The sequence below is a fragment of the Acinonyx jubatus genome, chromosome A2, assembly GCF_027475565.1.
Source record: "Acinonyx jubatus isolate Ajub_Pintada_27869175 chromosome A2, VMU_Ajub_asm_v1.0, whole genome shotgun sequence".
Lineage (NCBI taxonomy): Eukaryota > Metazoa > Chordata > Mammalia > Carnivora > Felidae > Acinonyx > Acinonyx jubatus.
In genome coordinates this window covers 116,553,727-116,580,338 of record NC_069383.1, presented here as the reverse complement: position 1 = coordinate 116,580,338, position 26,612 = coordinate 116,553,727, and the positions used below count along the sequence as shown (strand labels likewise).

Here is a 26,612-nt window from a genome sequence, read left to right as displayed (position 1 = left end):
AAGGCAAGAGCAGACTTTCAGAACCAGCATATCATGAAAATGGAAGGGGAGGCTCCCCCAGCAGCCTGCAGCCTCCCACTTCCCAGATGGACATTCTGGGCTTGCTGGCATTCCGAGACAACCTCAGGATGCTGAACTGCCCTTCAGGGCAGTGGGAAACATGCCTCCAGGACTTCAGGCTTTTCAGAGAGAGCCCAACAGAAAGTCTCTTCCTTGCATACAGAGATATTTTTATATTATCTTTATTGTAATAACTTTATTTTTTTTTAATGTCTACTGACTCCAGTGAGTAGAGAAAAACCGCAATTTGAGGGAAGCAGGGACACAGTATGAAAAATGGGAGATAGACCACACAGGCGCTTCAAATTACAAAGTTTTACATGCTTCAGGGGTCACTCTCCAATGGATTCTCCTGGTCTCCTCATTGTGACGTGCCTTCTGATGAGGTCTTGTCTCCATACCAGCTGCAGGAATTACATTGTTCCCTCTGCCTCTTCTGCCCAGGGCAGTGGATCTTCACAGATAACTGTGCCCTGAGATATGGGCTTCCTTTGCTTTTTGACAGACAATCTAGAGAAAGTCAACCAGAGCCGCTTAAATTCCCGAAAGGGACTGACTAGTGACTCTGGCACTTTGATGTGCATCCGAATTACCTCTGAACAGGATTACAAGTACCCATGACCAGATCCCGCTCCTGACCAGTGCATCTGACTAGCTGGGGCCAGGGAGGGCATCTCCAAGTTTCCCAAGCTGCCCAGGTGATTTGGATGCATAGCAAAGTGTGAAAACTCATCAAATAGACCAGGGGTCAGCTAACTTGCTGTAAATAGCCCATTAGTAAACATTTTAGGTTTGTCAAGCCATAGGGTCTCTGGCATAACCAATCAACTTGGTCCTTGTAGCATGAAAGCATCCATTAAGTGTGTAAATGAATGAATGTGATTATGTTCTGTAGATCTCTATTTCAGGACACTGACATTCAAATTTCCTATCATTTTCTTGTATCACAAGATAGTTATCTTCTTTTGAATTTTTTCAGCCATCTAACAATGTAAAAACTCTTCTTCACAGGCTGTGCAAAAATAGGTGATGGGTCAGATTCGGCCAATGGAATGTAGTTTGCCAACCCCTAATGTAGACCAACTCTCTCATTGTCAGATAGGAAATTTGGTATTGGAAACAGGCTGGTGTTGGGCTAGTGTTGAGGCTGGCATTACATTCCAAGGCTTTGCCTCTTCCACCATTCCAGGTAGCCCAGGAGAGATTGCAGAAATGGCCATTTTAACACCTTTGGGGATCTTCCTGGGTGTGTCCATGCCCTCTTCAGTCTGGGTACCTGGAAAGAGTAGAGTGGGGCCAGAGGGGTGTCTTCTTCATTTATGGTGTCCCAGCAACAATACCTGGCAACATGACGGCATGAATAAAAGGAGAAATAATACTGACATAATGTCAAAGAATATCTCATATCCGTCAACATTTTCCATTTCAAGGTGTTTTGCATTCCACACATCTCTAATAGCATCCTGAGAGTCTACATTAACCAAATAAGCAAATTCAGCCTCCCCACCCAGCTCCACACATGGAAGGCATTGGGGGTCCAAGGGTCCACTTGGACACTGGGCTTTCCCTCACTTCTTTCCACTTCCTCCTTCCATTTCCTCCTCTGCTGCTGTCACTCCCTACGTGTAAACTAGTGGTTTATTCCCTACCTTAGGGAAGCAGTCTCCTCCATGTCTAGCTCATGAAAGGGAGAGGCAAGAGAATATTTATCATGAGTAAGATGCCCCAATTCTGAAAACACGAGCAACAGAGAAAAAAAGAAAAGACTTCTTGGTTTTGCCCCACGTCATCTTTAGGGTCATATTCTCTTTTGTAGTGCTGGAATTATCCTTGAGATCAACAATTTTACCATTTCTCAAATTATAGCCCACGGAACGTGGACTGGGGCTGCAAGCTTCTCCTTGAATAACACTGGAAACGCTGCATTTTCCCTGACTTAAAGTCACGCTGTACATCAGTGCGTTAAAAACAAGAATCAGCCTTGCACTGAAGAAACTCATTTCACCTTCTGTAACCCACTGTTTCCCCACACTGAGCCTTTTTCCGTGTGCCACATACTTACATGCTGGGGGAACTGGTCCAGACCAGAGGAACCACCCCAGAGGATATGTGACTCTCATATGGCCCAACCTTACTCTATGTTACATTTTCCATCTGATTTGCTTTCCCTCTCCCACTCCAACTATAGGCTCCTGGAAGGGTGCGCTGGGTCCTCCTCACTTTATATTAGACAAGGTTTCTCAACCTCAGCACCATTGATGTTTGCGGCAGGATAATTCTTTGCAGTGGAGGGGGCCATCCTATATTTTATGGGATGTTTAGCAGCATCCCTGGCCTCTACCCTCTAGAAGACAGTAGCACTCCATTGCCATAATCAAAGGTGTCTTCAGACATTGCCAAATGCCTCCTGGGCATCAGAATTGACCTTAGTTTGGAACCACTGAGGTAGACTATCAAGGTGTGCTCCTGCGGGCCTCCCAGGCAATATTTGTGATACATGGGTGAACATATCAATCTCCTGAATTTAGAAGAGAAAAAAAGGAGGGTTCCTTCAGGCATGCCTAGCTGTGAGGCGCCCACGCTACTGCAGTGACACCTCTTTTGCTCGGGCCTGCCCCATCCATCCCTGCTGCAGATTCCGACATTGCTTGCTTTACTTAACAAGCTCTTAAGTCTCATGCATGGGAGCAAGTGAGATACAGCATGCCTCAGGAGTCACAGCACACCTCAGGTGACAAGGCAGAAAGGGAGGGAAGAGGTTTTCCTCTACACCGCGAACACTCTGGATTTCACAACCTTAATAGCATGGCACAAGGCAGTCAGATGCTTTTGTTTTTCATTGTCAGAGAGAAGTGTCAGGCTTTCAAGTGAATGTGAAGCTTCCCTAGGATGCTTTTCCTTCTCGCAGCCTCACAACATAGCCTTGCCAGTGAATATCAATCTCTCCAGCCCAAGGGGTTTTCTTAGCTCATTCTCTTTCCCCTGGGTCCCAGCCACAAGCTGCTTAAAGAAATTTTCCAGCTGTATTCTAACTTCAGTATGAGTGCTAAAGAGTTCACAGTTGCTGAAGCTCCAACGCTCATGAATCTTGGGAGACAATTTCAATAATTCCTTAGAGCAGGTGTCAGCAAACATTTTTTATAAAGGACCAGAGAGTGGATAATTTAGGCTCCGTGGGCCAAATGGTCTCTGCTGCAATTACTCAAGTCTGCCGCTGTAGCCCAAATGCATCCACAGACAATATATAAATGAATGGGCATGGCTGTGTTCCAATAAAACTTTATTTATAAAATCAGGTTGTGGGCCAGGTTCAACCTACAGGTCATAAAGACTCCTGCTTTTGAGCATCTTTAATGAATGAACCAGCCCTTGCTGCCACCATGAGTAAAAATGTGCTGTTCTTCTGACCAGCTGAAGTCATATCCCACATTCCCCACAGACAGACAGATGGATTGATAGGTAGTCTCCCAAAAGCAGTTCCCAATCCCAAAGTCCTTTTGGTCTCACATTACCATTCATCTGCTGCCAGCCGTTCCAAGTTACTAAAGTTGAGCCTTGAACTTGCTTTCAAAAAGGCAGATGCTACCAGCAGGAGACTGCTCCTCTTCCCTGGAGGTTGATCTCACTTTTCCTGATTACCGCCCCCCCCCCCCAGGAAAATATGCAAGTCATGCAAATGCAGCCATGAGGACCACTGCCTGAGCTCTGAGCTGGAAGACGATCGGAAAATTGGCCGCTTGCTGATGGACTCCAAGTATTCCACCCTCACAGCCCGAGTGAAAGGCGGGGACGGCATCCGGATTTACAAGAGGAATCGGATGATCATGACCAATCCCATTGCCACTGGGAAAGATCCCACCTTTGACACCATCACCTATGAATGGGCCCCCCCTGGAGTCACCCAGAAACTGGTAAGACAGCTTCCTCCAAGCAAATGGTTGTTGTCCTGTCCTTGTAAATGTTAGTCATGCCTGAATTTCAAAGACAAGGTAAGAAGAGGGCAATATTATAGAAATGATAGGAATAACTAAGGTTCCAAACCTGCTCCTGCATCACTTATGTGATCTTGAAGTGAAAACTGTCTGGGCCTCGGTTTTCCTCTTCCATGAAATGGATAGAAGTGTTTCTATGAATTCTGAGGGCCCTTCCAATTCCGGTACAGGGTCGTTCATGATTCCCTTTGGGCTCCCCACCTCTGAACAAAGTCTGACTTATCATTCAGGACTCCCACAGTGCTTGTCTTCATGTGTGAGCTGTTCCTTTTCCCTCAGAGTGGCCTGGGATGTATCCTTTGCAGGCCTGTGGGGGAGCACAAAAACAGTCCTCTCTTCTTGCCAACAGCTGAAGGCTCTTAGCCTTGGAAGGGAGAACCAGACTAGCTTTACACAACCCTGGGGGTGAGGCACCCAGAGAAGGACAACATCCAGAGAGAGCAAGTAACTTGCACAAGGTCACACCCTGGCTGCCCACTACAAAGACCCGTATCAAGTTCCCATGCACAGGCCTCACCCCAGATCAGAAGCTCCAGATTACAGGATCAGAATCACCAGACATGGGCATTTAACTCTTCAGATAATGATACCTGCAGCCATCGTCAAGACCCCACAGACCTGACCAGTGCCCCTCCAATTTCAACAAGCACATACATCATCTAGACAACTTGCAGAAATATATCTAGGAAGCTTGGGGCTGGTCCTGAGACTCTGCACTCCTGACACGCTCCCAGGGGATGCTGGCCCCCAGACCACGCTTGGAATAGTGAGGGCCTAGATGATTTCCACAAGTTCATGAGATTGAAAAAGTTCCTACAATTTTAGAGATGGAAGCCTGGCATGTAATTAAATCTCTTCTGGGAGAAAAGGAGAGTCTTCAGAGTCCTGCATGGTCATATCCCACAGGCTGCACCCGCGGCTCTGGCTATGACCCCTCACCCTTTACTTTATAGTGCTCTGACCTTCTTCTTTCCTGCTCTGGAACACTCCAGGCTTTTGCCCTCCCCATGGACTTTACACTTGCTGTTCCCTCCCCTTGAAATGCCTTTCCCTGCTCTTTGCATGGCTGGGTCTTTCTGATAGTCAGGTCTCAGACGGGCCTTCCCTAACTCCCCAGTCCACCTATCCTCCAGCTATATTTTTTTCTCTCTCCCTCCATTGATTCTATAGAAGATTTATTTATTTATTTCTCTCCCCCTCGCCATTGATTCTATAGAAGATTTATTGCGAGTTGCAATTGTCTTATGTATGTCTTTGTTTGGTTATCTCTCTCATTGGAGTGAAGCGAGGTCCACGAGGGCAGACACCACACCTGTCCTGTGCACCATCCTATCTGGCACATCCTATTTGTGCTACATCACCCTCCGGGCCAGTGGCATTCCACACGTGGTCTGTGGACTAACAGTGTACCACAAAATCCTGTGACTGGTCCACAACGAGAAGTACAGAAATTGAAAATAAATGTTGGGGAAATATAGTAGCAATTGACATCCAAGCATGTGATCAGACAACTCCTCTCACTGAACAGAATTCCACTGTGGTCAGACTCACATGGAAATCTCATGTGGCATGAGCTACATTCTCATCGCATGCAGTGAGCCCAAGAATCCTTCTGCAATCGGTGAAAAAAAAAAATCAAACAAAAAAACCTGATCCTTCACCATAGAGCACCTGAGCAGCACCCTTCTAAGCTGTAGCTTAAGTGGAGGAAAGGAGGGGGAAATCCCTTTTCAATCAAGTGGAGAGAGGCAAAGATGCTTTTTTTTAAAAAGCTATAGTTCTTGAAAACATATTTTAAAAGAATACGTCAGCATTTGTGAGCTCAGCCACCCTGTGAGGTAGGAATTATTTTACATGTAAGGAAACATAGAATGGTTAATCGGCCTTGACCAGTTGGAGGGGCTGGGCAGGGGCAGATCCGGGCCACAGAGAGTGGCATCCAACTATAGCAGTGCTGGGTGGCTCCAAATGTGGGTCTGCCTCCAGCACCCAGGTCTGGCTAAGCCATCAAGCAGGTCTCCAAGATGTCAGTGGAAACTAAAGCAAGCAGCTCGTAAAAGAGTTGGCTGTGGGCGTCAGGAACTGGCTGGTGAAAACCCCAAATGCTTCGGCTCCAGACTAATCGGAGGAAGGCATCGTGAGGCTGTGATTAATGCTCGCTCATAAAACCACATGGTATAAAGGCCCCTCTGTCTGCTCTGCATCTGGCCTGCCTGAGCAAGTCGCCTGAGATTGGACAGCTCTCCCTTCCCATTCACCCTCCCCACTTTTTTTTTTTTAATTACCAAGTGATCAGGACTGATTATATTTTCGAAATGGAACTGAATCTTGCTGTCATCCTTCCCAACCAGAATGAAAAATGGAGATATTCTTAAGCCTTTAAAGATTAGTAACAATAAACCTAATAGCTAATATTTACTGAGTACTTACCTGTGCTAAGCTTAGCATATGCTAAGAGCTATGCATACGTGGTCTCGTCTAATTTGCCAACACTGTTAGGGATATACTGTTACTACCCTTATTCACAGAGGAGGAAACGGAGGCTCAGAGAAGTGACACCACTAGCCTGATGTCCCATAGCTGGCTTAAATGACAGAGCCAGGTCTTGGATTCGGGCCTCCCTGACTCCAAAGCTTAGGCTCCCACCTATCAAGCCAGGCCAGGAGAACCAGACAGGTAGGAGGAGAGGCAGAAAACAGCATGGATTTTGGGTTAGCACTTTTAAGGGAAGGCTTCTAAGAATAGGGAGGGACTTGGGAAAATCTTTGAAAGCTAGCCAGGATTTGGGAGAGGCAAGGATGAAAAGATGAAGGGAACCAGCATCCACTGAGCATTCTGCATGTGTGTGCGCACGTGTGTGTGTGTGTGTGTATGTGTGTATTTATGATGATGGGGAGAGAGGGTTGGGTCAGAGCTATCTGTGCCACTCAGAGCTTGTTAGAGACTCTCTCAGGAATCCCTGTGATATATTTATGATTATGATAAAAAAAATACTATGATATATTTATATATATGATATATGTCATCAACATCTCACCACTCCCTACATGCTTAATAACCCCATTTTACAGGAGAGCAAACAGAGGCTCTTGAGGAACCCATGCAGGTGTGGCACTCCTACCTTATCCTCTACTCCCACACCCATGGCAAACATTGCTGGTCAGTTAGAGCACGATCTTCCATTGAGTCTCTTTGGGCCTCAGAATCCTTCTCAACACAGCACTCAAGTAGCCACTGTTGATGGAGATTAGCATGTAACACAAAGCCCATGTACTGTCCTTGCCTGACCGCCAGAGAAGCCGAAAGAGCAGGCAGGATGGGGTCTTCCGATTCCAGAGTCCATGTGTGTTCAACTATGCCCAACTTTGGGAATAAGGCACCTTTCTTTTCCACTTTTCTCTCTGCCTTTTGATTCTTCTCCTGATAAAGCCTGATTCTGGGAACCTCTTCACCCAAGATGTCCCAGCCAGACAGCAATGCACCAAATGACTCAGAAAGGTCCTCGTGAAAAACTTGAAACCTAAACCAACCTTTCCAACTGCTCTGAGAAAAGGCCTCTTGCTAAAGGTTTTGGGAACATGACCTTAATCAGCTTCCTGGAGGGATTTCTGAGAGATTCTCTTACAAGCTCTGAGTGGCACAGGCAGCTGACTCTGAGCCAGCCCTCTCTCCCCATCATCCCCTTCCCAAGCCCATGCCAGTCAACAGCAATTGTCTGAAGGGCTGTGTTGAGATGGACTGTGATGCCCTCACCGGGGTTGATGAGTAATGTCTACCACAGGTGTGTGAATAGGGTTCTCAGGCCAGCCAGGCAAGGCCAGCCATCACAAAACAACAACAACAACAACAACAACAAAACATTGGTGGCCACATGGTGTGGCCTTGACCCTGCAAAGGTAGAAAGCAGGTACTCAGCTGGGGCTTTGACCTGCAACAGGTTCCTGGGAGGGAACACTCCCTGTCTCCAGAGTTCTGGCCAGGAATCCATTAGCCCTGCAGGTCACAAACACCTGTAGCCAGGACAGAGCCATGAAAGGACACTGAATACAGGGATCAACAGACAGGTGGCCAGCAAGGCCGCTGCCCCGGGACTCCTACCACAGTGTTTATTTGTAAAGCTATGCAGGGAGGGATGCATGCTCTTGAAGGCCAGAATCACGGGCATATCCAGGGGCTGGGGGATCATCTCACTAGGCAGTGCCCACACAGCCTCCTCACCCTGAAATGAAGACAGAAGGAAACTCCCCTAGAGATTGGGGGAATTTGTTTTTTTCCTCTTTGCAAATCATTCGCCTTCTAGAGAGGCAGTGTAGAAGGGGTTGAGACCCAAGCTGCTGAGTACAAAGCTGTGTCCACCACAGACGAGTTGTGTGACCCTCTGGAGGTTATTTCTCTGTGCCTCGGTTTTTCGAGGGGTGATATTAGTGCCTCCCTCCTGGAGGTTCTGTGAGAAGTAAACGGGCTAACATGGGTCAGGCATTTAGAAGGGTGCTGGAACATAGTAAGTACCATGTAAGTGTGAGCTCTTCCTGCCATTCCTTCAACCACTCAACCTGGGAGGTCAGCAGCCCTCACAGAAGAAGAGGCTGTGCTCCCATGAGCTCGATCAGCCATGCACTTGGAACTGCTTCCACAGTGGGAGCAAATGAGATGCTAGGCAGGTCTGGGTGCCCTTTCTGGCACGGTGAGCCATAGTCTTGTCACCACCTCCCCATCCCTTCCACAGATCCCGAGGACGGGGCAGGCCTCAGACACGAAATAAGAAGGCCTGGGATAGATATTTGCCCCCCCCACCCACCTGTCTCTAACCCATCTCCCCAGGGCCCTGTGCCCTGCCCCAGCCTGTGTGCTGCTGGTCTGCTGCTTGCCCTGTCCTCAGATGGTCACATCCCTTCCCCCTACCCACTGTCCCTGAGTCCTCCGATGTCCTGCTTCAGATGACCCAGGAGGACCTGCAAAAGTGCTCACTTCTGGGCTCCTCCAGACTCCCAAATCAAAGTCTAGGGTGATCCCAGGAAGCTTTTTCACAAGGTGGTCAGGCGATTCTCATGCACCCCAAAGTCTGTGACTAGGTTCTTCAGACCTACCTGCCTGGCATTTTTGTGCTGGAAGCCACCTGTGGTTTCACACTGACCCAGGGAAAAACAGCATCACCCCACACCACCCGCAGACAGAGTCAGGACCGAGCCTTTCCCAGATGTGTGGTCAGCCGTGTGGCTCCCTGGCACTTCTTCTTCCGTGTGTTGGGGTTCAGAGTCTTGGCCTCTTTGGTGAACCGGAAACCACGGGTTTCCTTGAGCCGCTTTCCTGCACTGTAGACCCAGGTCAGTGCTACTGCCTCTCTCTCTACTAATTGTGGTGAGGACCGAGTGACGTCACCACAGACTTCTCACAGTGCTCAGGACCCTGAAGATCATGCAGTCTACCCCAAACTTTGCAATGGTGAAACTGAAGCCTGGGTGGCTGGGTACTTTCTCAGTGTTACACAGAGAACAGCATCAGGGAGGGAGCTAGAAACCAAATTCCCTGACACCCTAAGATTCTATCTACCACCCAGTCCATCTCCTGTGCCTGAAAAAGCACCTGGAAAAGTCCTTAGGGACTGTGCAGGTGAAGGGGGATTCACAGTATTCTGTGAGCCCACAGGTGTTCCAAGCTCTAGGGCAGAGCCACATAGGGCCATCTACAGCCACCTCTCACTTCATGAGTCCCACAGAAACCCGGGTCACCTGCCTCTCCCTTCTCTAAAACTGCTCTGACCCGGAATTCATTTATTATGGAAGTTAGCAAACCAGGCTCTGGACTAGTACGCCCCTCCATCAGGTTCCTTGCCCCTCTCCCTAACATGAGGCAAAAGCCAGGATTGTTCATTATGAATTACAGTATGACTTTCCATGTTGACTACCACAATCCAGTTCCAACCACGGGATGTGACAGGACACAGGCAGGTTCCAAGAGGGTAAATATGGCAACAGCCACCTGGGCAGTGGGAATCCGGCAAACTGGTGGGGGTGTCAGAGTCACAGTCAGGGTCAGGCACAGAAATGGAGACCAGTTGTAAAGGATAAACAGTTTGCTTTTCACACTTCCTCATGCTGTGTGGCCTTGACCTTTTTCTCCTCTGAATCTCCCCATCCCTGCGACCCACCCAAGTATAAGATTACTGTTCATTACAAAAAAAAAAAAAAAGCCAAATTGGACAGTTATCTATGGACATATTAACATTCAGATGGTTTTCAGTCATACTGATGTGGAAATGTTATTACCACGAGACCTTATCAATTTGTTCTATTAGAAGGTGCCTTTGCCTGTTTTTAAATGAACAAACCATGAAATACCTTACGCCTATAATGATTTAATTATACTTTTCCAAGCAAAGCAATTTTAAACTAGATTGACTCTTTTTCTTTTTAAGGAGCATTGCCATGAGGTAAAGCGAAGTAAAAATATTTAGTTTTGAAGGAAACCAAATCTGCGTTGCAAAGCCAACGCATCCAGTACAACACTCCCATTCAGAATGTGAATCTGCGACCACTTGGGTGGAGAGTGACAGCTTATTTAGGCCTCTCCGGGTGTCGCCAAATTCACAACATTTCTGCCTTGACAAGCCTTGGGGCTCTGCAAAAACAGATGGAGAAGCTGGAGGCTGCTCACCAATTCCAGATCTGGCTTGGGTGCCTGAGAATCACAGTCGGTTTATCTCCTCCCCACTAGGGCCTACAGTACATGGAGCTCATCCCCAAAGAGAAGCAGCCGGTGACAGGCACTGAGGGCGCTTATTACCGCCGACGCCAGCTCATGCAGCAGCTCCCCATCTACGACCAGGACCCCTCTCGCTGCCGCGGACTTCTGGAGAATGAGTTGAAAGTAATGGAAGAGTTCGTCAAGCAATACAAGAGTGAGGCCCTCGGTGTGGGAGAGGTGGCCCTCCCTGGGCAGGGTGGCTTGCCCAAGGAGGAAGGGAAGCAACAGGAAAAGCCAGAGGGCACAGAGACCACCGCTCCGACCACCAACGGCAGCATCGGTGACCCGTCCAAAGAATACGTAAGTGTCTGCCGTGCCTCCAGGTCTGGCTGAAAAAACCAGGCCCAGGGCTTGCACAGGCAGGGCCCCAGCTCCAGGCTCTTGCCCCTCATTCCAACATTCATTTCATGCATTCATGTCGCCAGCGGCTGTTTGGTGCTCAGTTACTCTGTGCCAGGCATTATCCTGTGGAAAATAACACAAGGTCACTGTGCTTGAGAGGCTACTCGTCCAGTGGAGGTCACAGGCTACCAAACTGCCACGGCTTAGAGAAAGGGCATCTAACCTTGCTTGAGGTGAGGGTGGGCTTGGAGGAGGAGCTGAGGCCCAGCCTGGCCGGGAGAAATGACTAGGATGAATTCAGGCTTGGCAGGGAAGACCCAGGCCATCTTAAAGAGGCAAGCTTGGGCAAAACAACCCTAAGTTCCAGAGAGCACGGTGGAGCCAGAGGATTGAACAAAGTCCCATGTGCCTGAGAGCGTGGTGTGCTGAGGGGCGTGGGGACATGACGCTGGCAGGGTCAGCAGGGGCACACTTCCTGAAGAGGCAAGCCTTCCATCCATTCATCACCCAAGTATCAACCAGCCTGTGCTGTCCGCCAAGCCCCAGGAAATCAAACAAGTGGAGGACACCGTCCCCACACTGGAGAATACCATGGATGTAGGACTTCACTCTGAGGGCCACCGGCAGCTATGGCAGGTTTCAGCGGGAGCTGTCACAGGATCTGAGCTGTGCTTGGGAAGGCGCCCTCTAGCAGCATGTGGAAGATGTGCTGTAAGGGAGTGAGGGACTGGAGGCTATTTGAGAGAAAATGAAGAAGGTAGAGTGTCCGGGAGGTGAAAACCTCATGGATGGCTTTGTCTTCATCTGTCCCAGAGGAGGTATAAAGGACTAGCTGGAGACGGGTACCACAGAGGGCTGATGTTTGCTGTTTCACGGCCTCTGGCTCCCGTCTACCTTTTGCCCTCTGCCCCAGTCAGCCAAGTGACTTCAGCTGCCTCTAATTGTTATTTGGAGATAAATGTCCCAATATGTGGAGCCCTCAAGCAAATAACCTGCCTTGCTGGTAACAGGCTGGCAGTCGCCCGTGTGAGCCGGACCGCCCAGGGAAATGCCAGTCCTGGTGATATTGTCACTACATTCAGAAAGGGCCAGGCTCTTTCCTGCCTGCAGTGACTCAAACTTGCCATCCAAAACCTGTGTCCTGAATGTCCAACCCCCATTTGTTGGCACGTTCATTTGGGATTACCGTCCAGTGAACTATGGCCTCACACAGTCAATCTGAGAACTCTAAGTCAAAAGAACAAAACTTATTTTCCTTACCACAGGTTTGGCGATGGTGTTGAAAAGACCCATTTCCGAGGAAGAATCCATGTCCCAGCAACTTAAAAAAAAAAAATTAGATCCAGTTACAGTGTTTCATAAATTAGTGTCCTCCCCATCCAGCCCTATATCCAAATAGTTATCTGTCCTTAAAGCATAAATACTGCATAATTCCAAGTTGGAAGGCGATCTCTTTAAGTCGTTGCGACATTTCCCAATTGCCATTCCCAGGAGAGATACGCTATTTTATCCTTGACTCAGCCCCACATATTTGTACAGCATGGAAGTGGGGCAAAGGTGGCCTGAGATCCTGAGCCCCTGCCTATCGTCAACTTTAGGAAGTAGTTCTGACAGTTTGGAAGCATTTAAACAATAAGACCAGACCAAAAACAGAATTTGAAGGAAGCCCGTGGTGGTTGGGCTGGGCTGGCTAGGGAAAACGGCCTTCTCCTTCCTTATCCTACCCCCAATCTTGATTGGATAACTAGTTATGTAACTAGTGGATCCCTGCCTGTACGTCATGTGTTCATGTCACCTCTAGGTGCTGCGGGTTTCTTTTTCATCTCTGTATCTTCAGCAGGCGCCATTGATATAGATAGTAGGTACTCAATAAATATGTGAACCATGAATGAATGAACAAATGGATGAATCAGTGAATATTCAGACTAAATAGAGCCTCTAACGATGGGGACAGTTTAGATGACCATTTTGCCCTGGAGGATGATGAGATCCAAGTTCACATTTATTAAGCACCTGCTGTGTGCCAGATGCCATGCCTACTCTTTCAGAGTCTTTGTTTAACTCCCCCAGCTGCCTAGTAGGGTGAATTTCACCAACCCCATTTGACAGGTATGGAATCAGAGATTCTAGAGGGTAGGTAACTTTTCCAAGGTTCCACAGTTTCTAAGGAGTAGAACCTGGATCCGATACTTTTCCAACTACATGATGCTGAGTTATAAAACCCTGCTTATTATCTGTTCCAGGAAGAAAGAAGGCTGGGTGCTTTTATTGACTCCCTGTTTATCTCCTAGAAGCCAGGGAGCTAGATAGCCTGCCAGTCCATAGACAATGTGTCCCCAACAACCCCAAATTTGTTCTGCCTTACCCTAGTCAATGGCCAAGTCAAGTGGACATGGGTGCTGGCCATCCTGTGTGTTGTGTCCCTTCTGTTTCTCATAAAGGGGAAGTGTAGGACAGTTACCAGAGCCAAGCATCAGGCAGGAAGCCTGATTTTTGCTTCCCTGATGAGGACAGTGGACTTTGCCAGAAATGGTCAGGGCATTCAATTTGAGAACCCAGATATGGGGAGGAAATTGTAGAACTCAGACTGATGCCCCAAATCCAAGCGGTGATTTATGAGAAAAAAAAAATGGGCAAAAGAAAGAACACGTGAAACACATTTTCCTAGAATGATCTTGGTGACATAATATTGTTTGTCATCCTAAGAGTGATCATTATTACTATCGTTAGCAGCTACGATTTGGCTTTCTCTGAACCAAGGGCAGCGCTAAGAACTAGAGGGTCTGATTTAAAGCCCCCAACCACCCAATGACTTGAAGAAAAGCTGTGGGATTTGAACCAACCCCCCATCAGTCCCCAAGTCCATCTTTCCTATTGCCCAAAGCTTGTTCCTCGGATAGCTAATGGATATTAGATCCTAAAGGGGTTACATGGCCATGTAAGTTTGGGAGACATTAGAGTAACCAAAACTAAGTGGGTTTCTTTGAGGTAGGACTTCTGAGAGCCTCCAGCAGGTTGTGGCTGTGGTTCTCAAACTAAAATCACCTGAAAGGCTGGCTAAAATCCAGAGGACTGGGCCCCACCCCACAGCTCCCTGCTTAATAGGAGCAGGTGGGGCCAGAGAATCAGCTATTCTAATGAACACCCGGGTTGATGCTGACGCTGGTCTAGGGACCACACTTCGAGAACCACTGCTAAAAAAAGTGTAAAAATAATTTTACATAGAAGCCGAGGAAAAATAATATCATTAAATTGGCATATGGTGAGGATCAGAGAAGACAACAGGGCATTCTATAGATGTTTTAGGCCTCCTGGCTTAGGGAGTCCAGCTCTGAGGACTCTACATAGGAATCTTCCTTTAAAGACCCACAGGGAGTTCAGGAAACACAGGCAGGGCATCACACACTGCATTACACCACACCCAACCACACTACTCAGCAGCCTGAGGCCACCAGCTCCCTTTTCACGGAGCCACAATCAGCCTATGCTGCAGGGCACTTCTGTGAGCTGGCACGGCTCCGTCTACACTGCAGGGCATTTCTCCTCGGAGCTGGCACGGCTCCATCAATCTGCTGTCAGCCCGTTACAGTGCTGTCCTTCCTCAGAGACCTTGGGACCCGAGCTACGACAGGATCAGTCTGTTGAGTCTTCACCAAGCCCCTCCACCAAAATGTGCTCAGAGGAAAGGGTTCTCCAGACCAGAGGAGCATTACTGCCAAAAGCCTTTTCCACCTTGTCCATGTGGAAATGGGCCCCTTGAGCTGAGTTAGGGGTGAGGCCACATGTATAACAGAGGTCTAGCCAGATTGTGGGAACAGCACCCTCTGAGCTCAACTCACCCATAAGGCTGGGGCTGTGCAGTCCTTAGATCCGGGTACAGTTCACAGATGTGCACCCCAGCTTTCCAACTCCAGGCCTGCACACCCACCCCTTGACGGGATAGGGCAACCTAACATCAGCCGAGGCTCACCTGAGAAGAGAACCCAGGAGCTGTGGCTGCCCTTGCCCACCTCAGAGCAGCCCTAAAGAGTCATTATTACCCTGAGCTTAGGAGAGGCAGGACACCATGGGAAATGCTGTCAGAGGCACCTGTCTTTGTGAGGAAACACTGCAGTGAAAAATCCCAGATGCTAACTCAGCCAATGTCACCCCACAAGTGTGTCCTTTAAATCAGTGAGGCCAGTTAAAAACTCCAAATATTTAATGTCTCCCCCTCTCTCCTTTACTTGCCCCACCGTGTGTGTGTTGGCAAGGAAGGGGGACAGGTGGGAAGGGGACTGTTCACAGCAGGCTCACTCATGTCTTTGAGTCCTCCTAACAACTACTGGCAGAGGCTGGAGTTGTTCATACCCATTTCACAGCTGTGAAACCTGCAGCAGAGAACTTAAAAGGCTTGCCGATGAGAGGTGGGACTGGGATTCCATCCCAGATCCTTGTTGGTCACCAGTCCTGAGGAGTCTGAGCGGTCCTGGGGTGGGGCCCTGGATGGGTGAGGACAACTCCACAGAGGTGTGTGTATTTATGTTTGCTGGTTGAGCCACAGAGTTTGGAGTCACCCACAGCCCAGTTCAGTGAAGAATCTGGGGGCCTCTTGTAGGCATGCCAAGAACAATGGAAGGCCTCGCCCATTACACCCCAATCCCACCCACCATGGGTTCTCATGGGTTTGGGGGACTTCAGAGAGCTCCATGGCCAGGGATCTGCCAACTCCAGCAATCTGGAACATTCCCTGGAGAATGGCAGAGCCCCATATCCACTTTCCAGGCCCTCCGCGCCCCACCTTTCCCACCTGGATGGAACCTATGAGTGCCTGGGCTGCGAGGTCAATGACCTCAATGCTCTGATTGTTAACAGCCCCACCAAACCATTTCCCTGCATTTAGAATGCTTACTTGGTATTTTCTCAGAAATGAAATGTGCGGATTTCCTGGGCATGGAATTTCCTCCCTTCCCTACACCCCAAACTTGTAACTGAAGAAAGGGGAAAGGAAGCCAGAACATAGCATTCAATGTAATCTCCACCCGTTAGTAATTTACCATCACTGCTGGGTGCCCCTCACCCAGCCCCTTCCCCACAGCACCCCGCCCACTGAGGCCTGCCTCTCAGATGGAAACTTACAGCATCTGGCTGCTCAGCCCAACTCCTGCCCCAACAAGGGACATATTTGTGGGCAAGGGACTTCCAAATCTTTGTGCAGCAGATGTTTGGCTTGTGGGCTCGGCAGGCTGGCTTTCCTGCCGGCCCAATCTCTGGGAATTTGAAACCACTGCCCCACCCCCAGTCCTGAGCCCTGTCTGAGCTGGAGGACAGAGGGTAAAAGGCCCAGGGAAGCAGCAGGAAAAATCACCATGGTTACCAGGCTGCTCAACATCTGCCTCCCTCCTTCTTTACAGTGGAGATATTTTAATGACATTAAAGGAATTTTTTTCCACTGAAAATTCCCTTCATCCCACTTTTTTATGCTATAAATATATTTCCATGTTGCCACAGAGACTTCACAAGTTGGTTTTTTTTTTTTTTTCCTGGAGTGGGCTGCATAATATTCCATTGACTAAAACAGGAGCTGGCAACTTTTTTTCTGTAAAAGGCAGATACTAAATATTTTAGGCTTTGCAAGCCACATGGTCTCTGTCACAACTACTCCCTCTGTTATTGTAGCACTAATGCAGCCATAGACAATATCTAACGGATGACCATGGCTGTGTGCGAATAAAACTTTATTTGCAAAAACAAGCAGTGGGCTAGGTTTGGCCCACAGATGTAGTTTGCTCACCCCAGAACTAGCACAACTGTAAAACATGATTTTTATTAGCTTTTTATGAATTACTTTGGTCTTATTCAATTTCATTTTGCTAATGCAGGTTAATGAATAATGATGATAATGATGTCATCTGCCATTCCTTGACTACCTAGATTGTGCCCAGCACTTGTGCCAAAGGCTTTACCTAGTTTTGTTTTTTTTCAACTGAATCCTAAGAATTCTCCTACAAAATATAATTTCCCCTTTTTCTAGTCATCTAGCTTGTGAGTGGTTAAGGCAGAACTGGAACTTACCCCAAACCCCACAAACACCACAGATGATGGAACCTCCTTTTTCCATAGCACCCCATGCAGCTGCAGGCACGTGCATGACCACTGTGACAAGATGACCACATATAAGGCTTCTTCCTACTCTGCAATGTCCTTGGTGGGAAGCCAGCTCTTGCCCACACACTTGTCAAAGCTGGAGTTGAGAACACCCCAGGCTGACGGTCTCTCTTCTGAGAGTAGCATTTATGAAGCCTTCCTGGCTCCGTGTTCCCCCTTCATCAGGTAACCAGTGAGAGGGATTCAGTTAGAGATGCCTAACATGTGACTTTGCTTGGCAGAGAGGCTCATGTTCAATCGTCTGCCCCAAGAAGAAGCATGAGGTGAAATCGTTGGCCAACAACAGGGACCGCCATGGGTAAAGCATCTCCCATAGGCCAGGGCCTGTCATATGTTACAAGTGAGGAAACTGAGGCTCAGGGAGGTGGGTGATTTGTCTCAGGGCTTATCAGTGATGGAGCAATGGTACAGATCTTATCCCAAAGCCCCTCACCCTAACCACTGCACCCAGCCTGCCCAGTCTGTACTGTGAGGAGTCTCAGGAAGATGACAGTGTGGAGGAACAGAACACAAGAGTCTAAAGATACCAGAAATGACACTGGGCTGAAAAAGGAAAGAAAATGAGAAAGAAAAAAAAAAAAAAAAAAAAAAAAAAACCTCTGGGATACATGAGGCTGCAAAGCAAAGATGGCGAATAATCACCATAAGAGGAAATGGGGAGAGGCTGTTTATAAATAAATTGTTGAGTATTTGTGTTGGAAAGAACCCAGTGCCTGAATTCAAGGCCCTTGTGTTAATATTTACTGTATTGTAATAGTGAGATTTTCACTGGGTTTAGACTGAGTAGGCCTTTGGATAAGAGCCTTCCAGAAAAGAACAGAATTATTGGGACAGAGCTTCTGGCAACCCCAGCAGAGAGATTATTGCTGGAGAGGGTTCTCCACATCTGCTGATCCTGCTCTGAAGGCCAACACAGCTCGGTCCTTAGAGACAGGTCCTTGGCCATGTAACCTTTGGCCACTGTCCCTAATATACTGTTGCCTAAAACACTATGTGTCTAGGTTACTCCCATTCCAGAAGTCTTAATTCTGTGTGCTCACATTGGATGTTCTCGTCACCTAATGTTGCATATCCAACCACCCAAAGGTGGAGAGGCTTAAAGAAAGAACATCTGTCTTGCTCAGAAATCAGCAATGTGGGCAAGGTTCAGTGGGGATATCTTGTCTCTGCCCACGTGGCATCATTTGGAGCAGCCTATAGGCTGGGGGCTGTCTCGGTGGTCTGGCTTCAGTGCTGGGAAGACACAAACAGCTGGGTTGGACCAGCCAGGGAGGGGGTCTTTGGGCCTGTTGCTCTCTGTGTGGTTTCTCCACAAAGTCGCCCTGGCATAGAGGTCTCGCGATTTCTTTCCTGTCCTCTCAGGGCTCCCAAGGTGTGTGTATAGAGAGAGATCCCAGTGAAAGGTGTGCTGTCTTTTATGCCCTACCACAGGCATCTGTAACATCCCCCCCACTACACTCTGTTCAATAGAAGCAAGTCATTAAGGAGGGACCACAATCAAAGGAAGGGACTTAGATACCCCATTGGATGGAAGAGTGTCCAAGAATTTGCCAACAACATTTCCACACACCATGACCAAAAGAACCCCAACCCTGCAGGGTCTTAGCTTCTGAAGTAGCCAAATCTGAAATGTTCCTCAGCTTTCTCAAACCAGGCATTTTTTGTTGGTTTTTTGTTTTTGTTTTTTTACAGATTACAAAGGCCCAAAGTATAGAATTTTCAAATCCTTTCATTTAGACCTTTTTCATTAAGAATCTCTCGCCATTTGAGCAGGGACAGGGCAAAACTTCAGGGTCATAAGGAGAAACTTCATACCTGTTCCACCTGTGAAAGATTTGGGCCACTCCCCCCTCCTCCCAGGGGGAAATGGTCTGCAAACTAAGTTATGTGGCAAATGTTAGAAAGATTCTCATGAGCAAGCTCTGATTTTAGATGGTTGAGAGTATGAATAAGAACCAACTGATATGCTAATGATAAGTGTTCTTCTGTATGCTTTTTAACATAGTCCCAAGGGACTTGTACTTGGCCACACTATCTCCTTCACAGGGGAAGTAGCCTGGGAATGACCACACTGGGCTTTCTTAAAAATTGTGTAGAATTTAAGCATCCCAGGAATTCAAACTGGCGTTTGCTATAACTGAACAGAGTTGATGATATCATTTTTGCTGAGCTTATTTTTAAGGTCATTTTTAAACTCTGTGTGGCAGTGGTTCTCAAAGTGGGTCCCCTGACTACACCAGCATCCCCCAGAGCTTCCAGATTCCTGCACCCCATCCCAGACCTATCCGAATCAGACACTGTGGGTGTGGGGCACAGCAGTCTGTTTTAAGAAGCCCTCTGGGGGGTATTGGTGCAGACTTCAGTCTGAGAACCAGGGTCTTACAGGGGGCGGTTTGGGGGAGAGGACTGACTGTAGCCGAGTCTGGGGTAGTGATGGACGATACAACTCCCAGAACCCTATTCTCTGGCCATGCACAGATGGAGACAATGGAGATGGGAAAGTACAAAGCTCATCGGTGGGAAAAGTCACTTCCTGCCAACCTACATGATCATGGTGTTATGGAAAGGAACCTCAGGCCTCCAAACCTAAAGCTCATCCTGCCTCCAATATGTCTTTGTCATCTTGGGAAAGGGATTTAACCCCTCCGGGCCACAGGTCTCTCATCTATAACGAGAGCTGGGGTACGGATAACCAGAGATTTTAGCTAATTATTACTGAGCCCTTATAAAGTCCATTAACTCTATTATCGCATTTAATCCATGCAACAGCTCTATGACATTGTTAATATTATTGGTATCCTCACTTGATGGGTGAAAAAACTAAGGCACAGAGAGGTTGGGTAACTTGTCCAAGGTCACACAGCCAGCCCCACTCTCAGCTACCTACTGCAATTTCGAAATAGTCCACTTCAATACCAAGGATTGTTGGAGAATAAGTTCGTGCAGAGAAAGGCAAGGCAAGGATCCTAGGAGCCAAGCAGGCGAGGGGGCGTTCTGACTCTTGGTTGCCAGCCTGCCCCTGGTGGCTGAGGGGCCACCAGGCTGACAGAGCCAGCACACTGTCAGATCTACTATCCAGGACACTGTCAGACAGGGAAAGGAACACAGAAAATAGCTCAGAGGCCAAGGGAGGAAATTTGTTCCTGACACATGCTGACAGGGCTCATTACTCGGACATCTTGTTTTCATAAAATGGCAGTGACACTGTTTGCTTTAAAAAGGGCTGGCTACTGGTAATAGCGAGGCCAGGAGCCAGGGATGCTGAGGGAACAATGAGGGAAGGGCCACTCCTCACTGAGGGAGGTGCTTAAGACAGCACTTTCAGATGTGGTGGGGGAAGGTCGGGACCAAGCTCTGCGAGCATGACTCTCCCTCCCTTCTCCATGCTGCCTCTGCCACTACAACTATCTCCTTCCAGTGCAAACCAAACACAGCCCTTCCAGCCTCAAGAACCAGTAATGGCCCCCCATTACCTCCAGAGATCTCAGCCATAACCTAGGCTCACAGCCACCCAGACTGCCCCTCTGACCTCCCAGCCCTCCATTTCCTTCTGTGGGTTGTGGGTGCTTTCAGATGCTCCCCAGACTCCGCCACGTGCATTTCTATCTCTTTCCCTTCCTCTGCTTCCGTGTTAAGCAACATCTGGAAATCTGGAGTTGGGAGCCCCACTGGTGTACCACAGTGATACCCAGCCAAGGTGGTGGATTGGCCCCAAGCCCCTTCTTTGCTGGACAAAAAGGGCTGGAAATTTCATCCCATGAAATTTAGAAAGCCAGGCGGACAGAAAACTCACTTGGTACTCACATGACACTTGCCAAGTAGTTTACACATCCTGGCTGTGCTGAAGGGATGGTGAAAATAAGTAAATGATGATTCATCACTTGTTTTTGGTTTAAGACCTCTGATGAGCTCCATGGGAGCTGGGACTCAGTCACGTGCAGAGGAACAGGGTTTTCATTGCGGTGAAGGACTCACACTGTTCATTCTTGTGGGCACAACTGAAACAACAAGTCCAGCACATTCTAAGGAACATTGTCAAGCTGTCCGGATCCATTAGCCAAGCATATTTTTTATGTAGACATTCATTCAACAACTACTGTGCTCAGGGACCCCTGTCAGTACGTGGGCATTCTTTGTGGTCTGGTTTTCTTTCCTTATTTTTTGTCATCGTAGCTTTTATTTTTTCTTCATACGCAAGAATATATATTAAGAATGTAATTAAACTATATAACTTAAGAATGCCAAGTGTCTAGGCTCTTAACTAATGCCTACTCATGTCTGCATGGCAGAACGAAATTTCTAGTTTGGCTGACACATAATTGGTGCTTGGTAAGCTTAGAGTCCTCATCTAAAGCCGGGGTCTGCAAACATTTTCTCATGGAGGCCAAATGGTAAATATTTTAGGGATTGTAGGCCCAGAGCCAAAACTGATGATATCATGTAGGTACTTTATGTAACAAGAGGGAAAACAAATTTCCACAGTTTTCCATTTCTCAAATTCACAATCTAATAATATAAATACAGGTTTTTGTAATACAGGTTACATTGGTCAGCTCAGACCACCATAACATAACACCACAGACTGGGTGGCTTAAATAGCAGAAATTTATTATCATAATTCTGGAGGCTGGAAGTCCAAGATCAAAGTGCTGGTGTGGTGGGTTTCTGATGAAGCCCCTCTTCCTGGCTTGTACATAGTTGCCTTCTCCCTGTGTCTTCACAGGACCTTTCCTCTGTGTGCACACAGGGTGGGAGAGAAGTTGATTGGTGCCTAGTCTTCTGGTAAGGACACCAGTCCTGTCGGATTAGGGCCCCATCCTTATGACTTCATTTAACCTTAATTACCTGGTCTTGTAGCCACATACAGTCACATTGAGAGTTAGGACTTTAACATATGAACTGGCGGCGGGCACACAATTCAGTCCTTAATACAGGTCTACTAATGAGGAAAATGAAGTTCTTTTTTGGGAGAAAACATTTCAGTGAATTGGAGCTCAAACATAAAATCTGTTCTTAGCCAGTGGGTCTTAGAGTACAGAGAGCATCAGGGTTTGGTGTGGCTGCAGTTTATGGACACCTACACACAGTATAGTAGAAAGAACCTTGGCTTTGGGGTCAGGCTTGGCCCATGTTCAAATCCCAGCTTTGCCTCCTATCATCTGTATATTAATGAACAACCACTGAAACTCTCTGAAACTCAGTTTTGCCAAGTCTGGAGGGAAATAATGATTTCCTTAAAAGGGAGCTAAATCTAGAAGGGGGAATATCTCTCCAGGGCTTCTGTAAGGAGTGCAAAATCCTGAGCATAACGCTGGATGTAGACCTGTCTTTAAGAAATGATAGCCACTGCCATCATCATCATCATCATCATCATCATCATCAGAATTTTGAGGAGCTGGAAATAACTCCAAAATGACTCAAAAGACTTTATGGATTACATATGTACTCTGGAAAGTATGTCAGGAGAATAGCAATTAACCTCTGTGGTTTTTCTCCCAATGTAATCATGACAATAACATCAGTTGAGGTCCACCTGACCAGTACTCCTCCAAACTGTCAAAGTCGTCAAAAACAAAAGAAGTCTGAGAAGTCACAGGCAAAAGAAGCCTAAGGGACATGAGGACTAAATGTGATGTAGGATCCTAGAATAGAAAAAGGACATTAGGAAAATCTAAGAACATCTGAATAAAGTTGGGACTTTACTTAATAATAGCATATCAATATTGGTTAATTAATTGTGACAAGTATATCACTTTAAGATGTTAAGAACAGAGGAAATTAGGTGTGGGGCAAATAACTCTCTGTACTATCTTCACAATTTTTCTGTAAATCTAGAACTGTTTTAAAATGTAAAGTTCATTAAAAAAAATAATTATACAGGACACCTGGGTGGCTCAGTTGGTTAACCACCCAGCTTCGGCTCAGGTCATGATCTCACGGTTCCTGAGTTTGAGCCTAGAGTTGGGCTCTGCGCTGACAGCTTGGAGCCTTCTTGGGATTCTCCTTCTCTCTCTGCCCCTCCCCTACTCAGTCTCTCAAAAAAAAAAAAAAAAAATAATTACACGTGGGTAAAAGATCCATTCAAAGTGCAAGGTGGTCCAGTGGGTTTTAATGTAAGCAGGATGAAAGGTTAATTGATATGGTTCAGATTCCCCATTGACTTTTGAGAAACTACCACTTGTCCCATTTTGATTTAGTATCAAGGAAGAATATCCACAGTTATCTGGAAAGGCTATTAAAATACTCCTCCATTCCTTTTCTAACTCCATAGCAGGGTGAGGTCAGATTTTTTTCATATATTTCAAAGAAAGCAACATAACGCAAAAGACAAAAAGCTACAACGGTTACAAGAATCCAGCAGTCCTTCATTGAGCTCGTCATTAAAGAGGTTTGCAAAGATATAAAGCAATGCCACTCTTCTCACTAAATTTTTCTGTCTGGGGAAAATGGAGTTTTGTTTTTTTTTTAGTGTTTATTGATTTGTTTGGAGAGAGAAAGAGCATGTGCACATGCGGGAGAGGGCAGAGAGAGAGGGAGAGAGAGGGTCCCAAGCAGGCTCCAAGCTGTCAGCACAGAGCCCGACATGGGGCTTGATCCCGTGAACCATGAAATCATGACCTGAGCCAAAATGTAGAGTTGGACACTTAACCAACTGAGACATCCAAGTGCCCCTACAGTTATTTTCAATTACAAATATTTATATTAACATGTCGGTTTATTATTTTAAATGAATCAACAAATAGTTATTCAAGTTTTTATTCAGTTTTAATTTTTCTTTTGGTAAATCCCAACAGCTGTTACCCATATGAACAAAAATTCTTTGGGGTTCTTAATAATTTGTAAGAATATAAAGGGTCCTGAGGATAAAAAGTTTGAGACTCACTGAGCTAAACAACTAATTCGTCCCCACAGCAACCTATGAGGTAGGTTTGAAGATGAGAAAACTGAGGAACAGAGAGGTTTAGTAACTTGCTGGAGGGCCCCCAGGAAGGAAAGAGATGAGCTGAAGCTCAAACCCATGTCACTATGCTCTCCTGACCACCTTATATCCCTGGTGTCCTCCTCCCCTTCTAGGTCTGTGAGCTCTGCAAGGGAGTGGCCCCTGCGGACAGCCCTGTGGTCTACTCAGACAGGGCAGGCTACAGCAAGCAGTGGCACCCCACCTGCTTTGTGTGTGCCAAGTGCTCGGAGCCACTGGTGGACCTCATCTACTTCTGGAAGGACGGTGCCCCCTGGTGTGGCCGCCATTACTGCGAGAGCATACGGCCCCGGTGCTCTGGCTGCGATGAGGTGAGAAGAGCTGTTCTGCTCTTTCTGAATTCTTTCTGAGCCTCAGGGATTCCTCAGCATACATATACATATTCCAAAGTGTGTGGGGCGCCTGGGTGGCTCAGTCAGTTAAGCACCCGACTCTCGGTTTCAGCTCAGGTCACGATCTCACGGTTTGTGGGTTTGAGCCCCACGCCAGGCTCTGCACTGCACTGTCCATGCAGAGCCTGCTTGGGATTCTTTTTCTCCCTCTCTCTCCCCCTCCCCCGCTTGCATGCTTGCACGCTCTGTCTCTCTCAAAATAAAATGAACTTAAAAAAAAAAAGAAGTGTTATTTATTCAAAGCCCCAGTGACCCTGTGTGACCTTGCTGGTGAAGACTGGCCATTGGCCACTTAGCTATTGTTGGTCTGTCTTCACCGGGATATGTAATCCCATCTCAGAACAAAGCCGGGCTTTGGATTCGGGCCAAAGAGTATCATGGCTGCTAGCTAAGTAAAACTTGCCTACAGCAGAGAATTTTGTTTTCCATCTAACAAGCTAAGAGACAATTATGACCTGTGCAGATAATGGTACTTACTGCCTGAGGTTTGTGTCCCATTCCTCCACTGACGCATTTGAAGGTCAAGACCAGAATGGGGGAGGAGGAACCACCATTCTGCAACTTGTCCTCGATGCCCTGTCTCCACAAGGGACAGAACCTGACTGGCGCACTGTCTCTGCTCCCCTCCCCAGATCATATTCTCCGAGGACTACCAGCGTGTGGAAGACCTGGCCTGGCACCGAAAGCACTTCGTGTGTGAAGGCTGTGAGCAGCAGCTGAGCGGCCGGGCGTACATCATCACCAAGGGCCAGCTGCTGTGCCCAACCTGTAGCAAGTCCAAACGCTCCTGAAGGGCTGCCCGGCCACAGCCGGAATCCACAGGATCCCACCAAGGAGGGGAGCCAGGGGTGCTGAGGTCATTCTAAGGGTCCGATGTGATGGCCAGCAGGCAACAAAACCAGTGATTTTTTTCAGTGGGAATATATATATGCACACGTACACACACGTATTCTAGGCTGGTAGATCCTTGAGAGTCAATAGTTTTAAAGCCAGCGATGTTCTGAGAGGTCTAAGAATGGGGTTACGTTGTTGTTTCCCAGCCACCGACTACAGACACAACTGGCATCCTGCAAGGGATCTCTAGGAGTTTCCCAAAATGCAGTTCTGAGTGATCAAATCACGTAGCTGTCGGATGTGCGTGCTTTCTCACGAACGTGGGGGCACCTCCAGGAGCTGGCTGGGATCCCAACAGTCATTTGTGGCCTCCTTTTTCAAATGGAATTTGAATTTGAAATAAAAAAAGATGTTTTTGGCATGATGAACGTATTCAATAAAAGTCTGATGAAGTCCATCTATGCCCTGATCTAGTCATTTACACCATGGCGGTGATTGCATGGCACCCGTTTAGCCCCTCGGTCCTGAGTGCTGGTGGTGGCAGAAGGCACAGAAGTGCTGCGCCTCCTTGCCAACCGCGTCTCGTCAGATTTCTTTGTGAGCACAGGTGCTCAAGGCAGAACCCCTGGACCCCCGTTCCAGGAACCCCTAGATCAGTGATGGGACGTGTCATGGTTTACGGTACATCAAAAAGCAGCCTCCGGGAGCTGATCGGCTGCCCTCGCAGGGAATGAGCGAACCCCTCTGAGAGTGAGACCAGGTGGAGTGTTGGGGAGCAGCCACACAGGGCTACCTGAGCTCAGCCAGTGGGTGCCCCGGGGGACATGGTGACCAGTGAGGGCAGTCTTGAAGAAATATAGGATGTTGATGCGAAATCTCTCTTCTAAACGTTGCCAACTCAGCACAGAATGAGCCAAATAGAACAGGTCTTTGGGCCAGATTTTCTCTCTTTTTATGACCTCTGAGCATTTGCAGCTCCCAGATTAGTTTCCTTTGCACAACATCTAACAAAAGGAATCTCTTTCTCTACTGGGGAAACAGAGACAAAAAAGGACATGAGGCTTAGGAGCTCACAGCCCGGTCACCCATGGCTTTCCTTCTTTCTCAAATTTCCCATGTGTT

At 47.5% G+C, this 26,612-nt stretch overlaps 1 protein-coding gene across 1 annotated transcript in view; it reads left to right on the top strand.

The window, feature by feature from the left end:
- The window catches only part of LMCD1 (LIM and cysteine rich domains 1), a 57,953-nt gene extending 32,006 nt beyond the window's left edge, over window positions 1-25,947 (top strand). Inside the window, exons 3-6 of the mRNA XM_015069303.3 lie at window positions 3,716-3,971; window positions 10,767-11,096; window positions 24,360-24,575; window positions 25,289-25,947. Of these exons, the coding sequence (XP_014924789.2) occupies window positions 3,716-3,971; window positions 10,767-11,096; window positions 24,360-24,575; window positions 25,289-25,447 (961 nt within the window). The 3' untranslated portion in view covers window positions 25,448-25,947. The remainder of the gene's footprint in view (window positions 1-3,715; window positions 3,972-10,766; window positions 11,097-24,359; window positions 24,576-25,288) is intronic.
- Window positions 25,948-26,612: the final 665 nt, after the last annotated feature.